Genomic DNA, 11,198 nt, shown 5'->3' with positions numbered 1-11,198 from the left:
CCCCGCGCCCGCGCCGCGCCGAGCCCGCGCCCCGCGCCCAGCGCCCGCGCCGCGCCCGCGACCGCGCCCGCGCCCGCGCCCCGCGCCCGCGCCCGCGCTCGCGCTCGCGCTCGCTCTCGGTCTCGGGGTCTCTCTAGGTCTCCGTGTTCGTTCTATCTCTTCCCTTTCGTTTTGCTCTCTGCACAACGATTTGTGATGTAGCTGGGATCATTCATAGTTCCAGTTAGATGCCAAACTGGTATCACTTGTGATTGTGATGCCATCTCCGCATGTGACCTTCAGCACGCGTGCAACATATGCTACATTGAGTTAAGCATTTACGCGTGAAATGGGGGGACTTACTAGAGCGCAAATTGTGTCATATGTATCGCATTGGTTATTGTAATTCATGGTGTAATTTATTCCCTCTGCAAAGCCTTCTGGTATCTGGGTAGCGCTTTTGTCGTCGGATCGTGTCCAGTTGTATCCCCTATTTTTTCAGACAATGGAAGGTGCGGCCTGGGAACATTGGCATATACGACCCTGCCGAGATCCTCAATGGAGGACAACTGCACGTGCATACCAGGAACACCATGATATTCATCACCTTTTATCTCATATTTTTCTTCATTTATTTGTACCTGTAAGTGAATCAGCTTTCCATTTGCAAGTTCATAGTTGTACGAAGTCAGACCTTCCCTATTTATTCGAGGTATTGGTACGGCGTGTTGCAATTATAATGTAAGAACGCTTGGTTACAGAAGACGTTTATAATACGATAAGCTTCCTGTTTAAAAATTGTTGAATAATTTTGCCTGTATTTGCTTGATCGTTTCACAGTCCCATAATTCGAATTGCGTCTCACATCGGTCTAAAATCTTGCTTCGTGTCATCACTCAGCTGTCCGCTGGAACCACTCATTTTTGTTTGGCCCGCGCTGGCTAACGCCGGCGCTTTCGGCAGGTTATCCTGACGCTGTGCAGAGCGACGACAAGCCGCCGCGCCTGTGTACGAGCGCGCCACCTGTAGCGTCGAGGCGGGCAGCGGCGCCCCTGCCGGGCCTAGTCTCAGCCGCCAGTCCGGCCGCCCGGGCAGACGACGGCAGCGGATAAGGCCTGGCTGGCCGGCGGTGGCGCTGCGGCAGACTGGAGGCGCCCGCCGTGGCCTGAGCGCGCTGGGGTTGGTGTTGGGCCGGCGCCGCGACCAGCGGTCGGAGTGGCGAGGAGCGATCTTCGGGGCTGGGCTCGGTCGGAGTGGCGAGGAGCGATCTTCGGGGCTGGGCTCTGTCGGAGTGGCGAGGAGCGATCTTCGGGGCTGGGCTCTGTCGGAGCGCGGCGCTCAGCGAGCGGGTCCACTGCTCAGACGAGACGGAGGCGCACCGGCTGCTGTTTGCAGACGGTCACCAGGGCGGCGCCCGACGCCCCGCCGCTCGTTGTCACCAGGGCGGCGCCCGACGCCCCGCCGTTCGTGGTCACTAGGGTGGCGCCCGACGCCCCGCCGCTCGTGGTCACCAGGGTGGCGCCCAACGCCCTGCCGCTCGTGGTCACTAGGGCGGCGCCGGACGCCCCGCCGCTCGTGGTCACTAGGGCGGCGCCGGACGCCCCGCCGCTCGTGGTCACCAGGGCGGCGCCGACGCCCCGCCGCTCGTGGTCACTAGGGTGGCGTCCGATGCCCCGCCGCTCATGTGCCGCAGTGTGCTCAAGAGTGAGCTTCGTGTCACTAGTCGTGTAGTTCTATGCCACTCAAGGAAACGTGTGAACGTTGGACCGGGCGTGGGCTTGAGTCCACCCGCAGTTGGAATTCAATTCTAGTAGAGGAACTGGAATGGAACGGTAAAACAACATAATTTGGGACTCTGAGCAGGATGGAACCGTTTTTCTACCGTTAGATCTTTTTTAAGACCATTGTTGGTATTCTTCCTTACCACGTAGGCAACAGCAATGAACTCCGACTTAAGACAAAAATAACGTGGACAGAACCCAGGCTCAAAGCGTCTGAAGCCTGGGACGTAGTTACATAATCGAACGTTTTGCAGGCGTAGCTTTGAGATTAGTCTGTGCTGAACAACGCACGTGGGGACGCGCCACGACCATAATGCCGTAAATCCGGCTGAGTGGAAAATCTTGGGCAGGAACATATGGCATTGCCATGTTATGTCATGACACGGCTGCTCCGTGCCAGTCCTGCCCTCTCATGGCCGGGTTGAGTTGACTGCCCTTGGTGACCAAAATAGAACATCCTCTCTGGAACGTAGGCCCATGTGGAAAATTTTACCTGATTAGCTATCGTGTGACGCCAACCGAATGCATTTAGCGGATATTGACAATGAACGTATAAGAGGGTTGAACTCTTATCCTACCAAGTAAAAACTATCGAGGATGAAGATTAGCTTGCATTAATATTTGTTCAGTTTATTTCGTAATGGGTACCTAATCTTACCAAAACGTATAAACACGCCACCCAGCGATCTTCATCCTCGATTATTTTTACTTGGCAGGATTCTATGATTCGGGCTCGATGACCTGAGTTTCGAACCCGGACCCAAGATACCGGGATACAAAGTCGAATTCACGTAGTGCGGAAATGGTGCACTGTGACTCGGGCTCTTGCTCGAAGACGCCAGGACTCGGACTCGGGGGACCAGGACGCGGTCCTGGAGTTTTGGTCTCAGACCCGCGCCTGCTTCAATGTTCGGGTGCCTGTTGTGTTTCACGTTCCTCGAAGTCGCAATGTTCCACAACTGACCTTCAGTGACCTACGTGATCGTGATGTTTGTGATTCTAGTGCTGCTAGTCCTCTTTGCGCATGCAAAGCCAAGAGCTTTTATTTGGCATGAAGGATGCGAGAAGTATGAATATGCTGTCAGCTGAGTTTGTATCTTGCTATTTCCCGGTGGGCTCAAGAGAACATGGCCATCTCTTGATACTGATGTGGCATTGAACATGCTTGATGTCGCAGGTCACAGGACCATTGGCATTGGTCTGACGCCTGCAAGGCCTGATTTTGCGCGTTTGCTGCCCTTTCTTCGCGATGCGTAACCATCGCACGAACCATCGCAGGACTTTTGGTTATGTAATATATTACCTGTTTTTGTTGTTCGTGACTTTTCATATTGGGATAGCATCCTTTTTCCCGATGCTTACGTTATTGGATCCGGCCTTTTATGCGCGTTGTATTCTCATGTTCAGATTGACTAAACTAATGACATGACGCTCGTTGTGTCCTGGCTGGCTTGGCGTCGTGAATTGTGCAGCTAGCTGACGCATTACTGTGTTGAGACCCTTGAGCGTGTGCTCAGGCATGTGCTTGATTCGGGGTGAGCCAGAGTTGACCTCGGGGTGTGAAACCAACGTTTGTGGAGTCAAGATGGAACAATCATTTCGAAAATTTCTTGTGAGTCGCAGTCGGAGTTGCGTCGACCACGCTATCGCTGAAAGGAATACAATGAAATTGCGGATAACAGGATATAGTTCTTATTGGCGCTGGCATGAGCACCAAATGGAGCAAAGCCACATGACACTGCTTTGCCATCAGAATAAGTGTCCTATATAGGTAGTGGGCGCAAAATGGCCCCAGGGCTAGGCGCGCCCTAAGACACCAATCATCATCATCATCATTATCATCATCATCATCATCATCATCATCATCTTATATAGGTCCATAGTCACACCCAGCCAGCTGGTAGTGAGATCATACACAATATGGTCCTGGATACTACCGTGTCGGGTTAACCCCGTTACGTATGGGGGTGGGGGTAAAAGTGAGCGCGTGTGCGTAATGAGGGCAGGTAATTGCGTGAGTGTGTGTTGTGTGTGGCGTGCGGTGCGTGCGAGCATGCGTGCGTGCGTGCGTGGGTGGCTGGGTGTGGGTGAGTATGTGTGCGCGTGTGTGTGTGTGAGCGCGCGCAGATATGCAATGGTGGTCGGTCCTGGTTAATGGCTGTCACAAGGGGTGGGCTGTTTCTACTTCTGTCATCACGCGAATTTTTTTCAGCTGTCCCCATTTCCTTTCATATTAGTCTTGCTTATGAGCCGGCTTTGCACCAAGACGTTCGATTTGGGCTTCATGTTTCAGTTTGTTTGTCAAGTGAGTTACCTTAGGCCGCGTTTCTGTAGATCGTGACCGGTAAATAACCAGCATTGCTAATGATATTAGAAGCACTTTTATTGGCTGTAGGCCAGTCAGGAACAGCCAGGTTTTGGCATCTAGTACAAAGTTGTTTTGATAACGTATTAGGATCTTAGTTTTAATGCTCTGTATGTAGGCTTGAATTTTAGTGCACTTCCAGTAAGTATGGGCGAGTGTTTCAACCCTGATTACTTGCAGATATATCTTGGCTGTAAGGATGTGATTGGTACGTTTGTAGCGGAAAATTCGTATGTATGTTGAATGTGTGGCATTTATCACTTCCTTCATGCTGTTCTCTACAAAACATTCTTGTTCCATTACCCGTTCCTATTTCTGGCGCTCGGTTGCTCGACTTATGCTACCACGTTTAGATCACATGGATGTATCGTAGGCTAATCGTGAAAATCTTGGATGATTCGCTACACGATTTCTTCTCGATGGCTTGACGGGCGTGGCAATTATAGCAGACGGTGATTCTTTGACGTCCAGGGGAGGCTCCTCATCGAGCTTGCATAATTTAGAATCGCCATTCTATTTACATTTGTATTTGTATTTGACATCAGCTTACATCCCACAGACACTGGCGGTCACGTGCCATCAGTCTGAGGGATAAAACAGTACGTAAAAAACAACGGAAAGTGATAAAGGACATAAAAAACATATAAACGCATGCACGCATAACCAGTATGAGAAAGCCCTATCGCACGAAAGTGAACCTGGCAGTGTGCTTAAAACTTGTTGAATTCGGTTCCTGAATATCCACAGGCAGTTCATTAATGACAGGCACCACTCGTAATGCAAATGACCGCTGTCCCGCCGCCGTGCGCACCGCGGAGGGCGCAAGTTACGGTCCACGCGCGTCAGCGCATGCTTGAAGCATACAGGCAAGGCCCTCGGGACCACCTCGCCCACGGGCTTAATGCGCAGCGGTAGCAGTGTGTACGCTACACATTTGGCGGGGCGTGGCAAAGCGCAGGTCACCCCGCGTGCGAGATACGCGGCCATACTTTCACAGACCAGTAACTACTCCTGTAGCGAAGTTAACTACTTTAAGTTGCCTGGCCTCATTAACAGCTGACGCCTAGCCATAAACTGAAATTGCAGTATCTCACGCGCGAGATGACTAGGCCCTGCACTTTGCTCAGCAGCACTCTTTGCGGGAGGGAAATCTCAGGTAGCGGAGACCGATCAGGACGTCGATGCGCTTTTTCGCTACATTGCTGACGTGTGCGTCCCGGCTCATGTGGCGGTAAAATAGCACACCCAAGTTTGGTATGGTCAGGCTCTCCCGAACGGTCTCCCTACCGAACCGTATGCTGGCAGGGGAAAGTCCGCGAGTGTTCTTTCGAGTGCCAAGGAGAGGGAGTTCGGTTTTGGGTGCGTTGAGCTTGAGACCGTGGGCATGGAACCATGATGGCAAGGAAGACGGTGGTTTCCGTGCGTTGGGTAAGGGAAGGAAGGTTGCGTTTAACATCGGATGTGAGGATTTGGGTGTCGTCAGCGCACTGGATCACATGAGCGTCTGCCGTGTGCAGGCTGAGGTTGTTGGCGAAGAGTATGAATAAGAGAGGACTGATCTCTGGAAGACTCCATATTATTGGGGAAGGGCTTGAAGCTCACTCTGTCACGTAAAGAAGAGGAGATGAAGATTGACTGGGAATGACCAGAAAGATAGAAGGAGAACCAAGCCGGGATAGTGTAAACATAATAAGATAATAGGGCTGGAGCTTGGAAAGTAATTGAGCATGAGGAAGGACGTCTAAACATTTGCTGACACCCAAGAGGTACAGGAGGGAAAGATGACCACGATCCATGTCGGACAGAAACCATGTTGGGATGAGAACAGAAGGTGACTGTCGGGCATGTAGGTGAACACCGGGCGCTGCACCATACACTCGACAATCTTCGCCATGAAGGGAATGATAGAAAAATGACGGCGATCAGGGTTGGATTGCAGGATTTGAAAATGGGATAAACCAAGGAGTGCTTCCGGGGGACGGGAAAATCGGAAGAGGTGGGGCAGGTGTTATGAAATGGAGGGGGATAGGGCTGATGACGCAAAACAGATGAATAGGATACAAATACAAACGCCATAAGATCCACACGCACCGGAACGCTTCATTGAGAACGAGACCCCGTGCAGCCTGCCAAGGGTCGTGCCAGTCACCCGGGAGCCGCAAGCATCCACCCTGGGCAGGCGGTATGGGACGTTAAATGGCTGTCCGAAACTAGCCAGGCCGGCTGCAGCACGGAGCCGACATTGACAAAATAAGCATTCATCTCGCCCGGGGTCGCCGGTTACGAGGTTATGAGCACTGCTCTTTTTTCTCGCTAGCAGCGGGCGGAAAATTGGGTACAGAGAACTGCTTCCCTGCTCACGCGGCCTCTGCTCAATATCCGCCCGGCAGTCACGCTTGACCGCCCACCTCACCCTCCGGTCCAGTTCGCGGAAAGCCGGCGATCTCCCCTCGCGACGCAACGCTTCCCTCCGCTGTGCCATGAGGTCAAGGGCCACCGAAGTGACCGCTGGTGCGCTTGGATTTCCCAGTGATGAAAGTTTGAACGGAGCGTGCTTGCCATCTTAGCTAAGCAGCCAGGCTGCTAAACAACCCTTGCACTAGGCAGATCCGGGGAGCGCAAGGCGACCAGGCTCTCCCTGATTGGTTTGGCCTCCTAGTCCCACCCATTGTACGATGTCGCTTATGTTTTGCAATGGTTAAATGGAGTCTCCACATTAAAGATGTCGATGCAAACATCAGACGTGATAAAATAAGCTCACTTATAGCTATTGGCATGTATTTAAATAGACTGGGTGCTCCGACGACGCAGTTTCTCTGTTCAGTAAATGTGCTCAATGCGCCGGCGCTTAGTTACGTCATCGTTCCTTGCACAACAGTGATTGACAGCCAGTTGACGGTCGGTATATCTGGAAATCGTGCTCACAAACGCCAGATACGAACGACTCGACAACTATACGGTTTTCTTCGATCGCCACAGGACCAATGAAATGCCAGGATTTGAATGACATTATAATGGTGTCATAGAAATCTGATCGACTTTGAAATGGTCTCCCCGAAATAGTCTGCATATCGTCGTGGCCGGGCAGCCCAAAAACTAGAAGGGCTTAGGTCTTAAGAAGGGCGGAATTGAACTGCACCAAATGACCTTCAAGATGACTATTTCAGTTCAAAACCGCATACAAATGTGCAATACCGCCTTCAATGAATTGCCGTTTCCGTCTGAAAGCTAACAGTGTCTATGGAGAGCTGTCTGCGGCTAAAGATGCTCACTAGGTTGGCGGACTGACCGTAATGCAAGTCTGCTGCTGGTTGTACGTGCTTATATCGTTGTGTGGCGTGGGTGGTGGTGAGGGCGGCATTGCTGGTCAAATGGAAGCTCTAGATTTAGGGGATTTATTTTTGCTTGACGCGCGAGCGGAACAGGCACGAGCGAGGTCGCCACTAGTATATCTATCACGCAAGCGTTTAGAAATGGGCAACAGCGATTGACCACCTGTAAGGCGATCTACTTCCTAGTTAGTGCTTGATTCTTGGCTAAAACAGTTGAATATCCGAAACCAAATAAACTGTGCTTGCGGTCAAGCCGTGTCCGTCCGTCTGCCACTTGTCGGGTCTGAGCGGCGTCTTGGCGCCCTCGAAGTCGAGGTTGTTGACGATGAGCCACACCATCTCCAGGGTCCAGGTGGTGCCGCATTTCGGCGGTGTCGCCACCCACGTGTCACGCGCATCCAGCGGTGGGTTATAGAGATCGCTGAGCTCCGACGACGACACCGCTGTCGGTAACTTGACGCCGAATTGATTGCAAGACAAAAGGCCATTGAGATATCCCATAAAGTCTTTGGCAATCTGCTGCTGGGTTTCGTTGTCCAAAGGAATGAGTTTTAACGGGAACGGCTTGTGGTCTGGAGACACTACCTGAAAAGGTATCATCGGCGGCCCGAAATTTGACACATTGTCGTTGAACGGGTCTGTCACATGCGGAGTGGGTCTAGTGCAACACATCCTGTGCTTCTTTGATGGCTTCCGTAATGATGACTTAACCCACGTTTGCGCGTTGCGTGAACATTGAATCAAGCAGACTCGGGAAATGATTGTCTTTAGTCCTACACCACCAAAACGGATCCAACCTCAGTGACCCAAATGCTACAGACCCAATATCCTCATCTCACCGTTTACTGAGATTATAGTGCTCTAGAATGCGTGCTTGCCTGCGGCAGCAACACTCCGAACAGGGACTGTTTGACATGTGCTTCCTTTCTCGGGACAAATCGCCGCGGAAGGTAGCCTCACAACTTTTTCACTGTTCAGACTGTGCCAATTCACCTTGCGGAACCACGCAATCTGATGTAGGAGCCTTACCACTTGGCGAGCCTCACAGCATAGGAGTCTTTGTGAAGAAATCGTCCCCCTGGTGAGGTTCTGGATCCGCGCTTGGTCCAAGGTCACCGCAGCTCGCGCGGTACCCGCGCATTTCGTCAACAACCATAGGATGTCGCGCCCGCGCTCTGCCATAAGTCAGGTTTTCAAAGGCTTTGTGCAGAGCGCTGACGTCACTGGTGTGGATACTGCAACGTGGCATGGTCGCTAGCCGTGGGCGTAACGTTGCGGGGCGCCGGAGCATCGGAAATGCTCGTACAAATGAGGAACAAACTGTTATCAAGGTGCATGAGATCAGCGAGCCGATTACGGCGTAGAATGCAATGGCGAATCCCATCATGTGCTTTGCAAGGCTATGCCGTTAAACCAAAGGCAAAATACAATGACATCAGAAGCGAAAACGTGCACAAGGTAATAATGCGACACAGGACAGCCAAAACATCGAGCTCTCATAGAACCAATGATGAACAAACTGCTAGCGGCAGGTGCACATGACCAGCAAGCCAATCATAATTTGATGTCGGATATGATTATGTGCTTTTGTAAGAACGACTCAACCCGACCACCACCGGATAACCCAAGTGACCCGTCCCGACGGCCTCCGGATAACCCAAGTGACCCGCTCCGACCACCTCCGGATAACCCAAGTGACCCGCCCCGACCACCTACGGATAACCCAAGTGACCCGCCCCGACCACTTCCGGATAACCCAAGTGACCCGCCCCGGCGACCTCCAGATAACCCAAGTGACCCGTCCCGACGGCGTCCGGATAACCCAAGTGACCCGTCGCGGCGACCTCCAGATAACCCAAGTGACCCGCCCCGACCACCTCCGAATAACCCAAGTGGCTCGTCTCGACGGTCTCCGGATAACCCAAGTGACCCGCCCCGACCACCTACGGATAACCCAAGTGACCCGCCCCGACCACTTCCGGATAACCCAAGTGGCTCGTCTCGACGGTCTCCGGATAACCCAAGTGACTCGCCCGACCACCTCCGACAACCCAAGTGACCCGCCCCGACCACCTCCGTATAACCCAAGTGACCCGTCCCGACGGCTTCCAGATAACCCAAGTGACTCGCCCCAACCACCTCCGGATAACCCGAGTGACCCGGCCCAACCACCTCCGGTAACCCAAGTGACCACCTCCGACCACCTCCGGATAACCCAAGTGACCCGCCCCGACCACCTCCAAATAACCCAAGTGACCCGCCCCGGCCACCTCCGGATAACCCAAATGACCCGTCCCGGCGACCTCCGGATAACCCAAGTGACCCGTCCCGGCGACCTCCGAATAACCCAAGTGGCCCGTCCCGGCGACCTCCGGATAACCCAAGTGACCCGTCCCGGCGACCTCCGAATAACCCAAGTGATCCGTCCCGGCGACCTCCGGTAACCCAAGTGACCAGTCCTGGCGACCTCCGGATAACCCAAGTGACCCGCCCCGGCGACCTCCAGATGACCCAAGTGACCCGTCCCGGCGACCTCCGAATAACCCAAGCGGCTCGCCCCGACGGCCTCCGGATGACGCAAATGACCAGACGAACGCGGGCTGGGCTGCCCATCACCCCCGCACGGCATGGCCACGCCTGGCCGAAAGACCAGCGTGACGCGGGCTACACAATGAACGTCGATAATCACTGTCAACACGGTCAGCCGGTGCCGGCCGCCGGAAATCATCCACGACCAAATCGACCTTCCCTCCTGTGTTCCACACCACACCCCGACTGCAAATTTTCCGTAGCCACATTTATCTGCACGCACCAGGATGGACCAGACCAGGTCAAAACAACCAGATGCCGCGACCACCCGCCCCGGCATCGCTGACCTAGCATGGCCGGATGGGAAACTGCAGACCCAACAACACGCCGTCGGTTTGCCGGGCGCCGCGCCGCCGCCGCCATCCCACCGGCGCGCGCGGCGCGGCGCTGATCCGCCGTCGCCGACCTAGCATAACCGGATGGACGAGCCACAAACCCAGCTGCGCGCCGTCGGCCAACCGGGCGCCACAGCAGCATCCTACGAGAGATGACAGGACGGCTGTCATGGCGCCGACCGCCGACTGAACTGTCGCGGTCCCGCGAGGCACGAGGCGCGAGGCGAGGCGCGGCAGTCGTACGTCGAGGACTCTCTGAGACCTTGCGAGTCATCGGTCGACCAGGCCCGACACGTCGTCACCTGGCGGCGGAGGACGGATGAAGGCACGACGGTCATGGCGTCCACCGTCGGACGGACCGTTAGGGGTCATACACCACGTGACAGTCGTGCGTCAGCGCCACTGGCCGAACACATATAGACAAGAACCGGACAATCGAGCAGGTTAAAACGGCAGTGAGTGCTGGTGGTGACGTATATGTATTCATTACAAGATCTGAATGTGGTTAAGATTAAGTAAGACTGGGGCGGAAGGGCAGTTTTGAACAGCGCTTGTAAGTGCATTCCACAATGCATCACGTTGTGACGGGCGTAGAACATTTAGCTCCTCAAAGGTAAGTACATATTTAAAGCGTAAGAAAATGTAGGCCCCTAAACCAGACTTTGTTTAACATTAGTGATGAGTGATTCGGGGGACTTTGACAAGCAGAGCGGTGACGTCACCCTCTGCGTGAACCTGGTATAAACAGGGGCGCGCGGACGGCGGTGGGCTCTCTCTCTCTCTCTCTCTCTCTCTCTCTCTCTCCTCTCTCTCTCCT

At 53.7% G+C, this 11,198-nt stretch overlaps 1 protein-coding gene across 1 annotated transcript in view; it reads right to left on the bottom strand.

The window, feature by feature from the left end:
• Positions 1–7,796, bottom strand: part of LOC119099431 (uncharacterized) — a 14,637-nt gene extending 6,841 nt beyond the window's left edge. The window contains exon 1 of the mRNA XM_037222592.1: positions 7,732–7,796. Within this exon, the coding sequence (XP_037078487.1) occupies positions 7,732–7,796 (65 nt within the window). The remainder of the gene's footprint in view (positions 1–7,731) is intronic.
• Positions 7,797–11,198: the final 3,402 nt, after the last annotated feature.

Source organism: Pollicipes pollicipes, unplaced genomic scaffold, assembly GCF_011947565.3.
Source record: "Pollicipes pollicipes isolate AB1234 unplaced genomic scaffold, Ppol_2.1 Scaffold_2555;HRSCAF=2994_pilon_pilon_pilon, whole genome shotgun sequence".
Lineage (NCBI taxonomy): Eukaryota > Metazoa > Arthropoda > Thecostraca > Pollicipedomorpha > Pollicipedidae > Pollicipes > Pollicipes pollicipes.
Note: the sequence above shows the minus strand (reverse complement) of the source record. Positions and strands in the feature narration are given on the sequence as shown.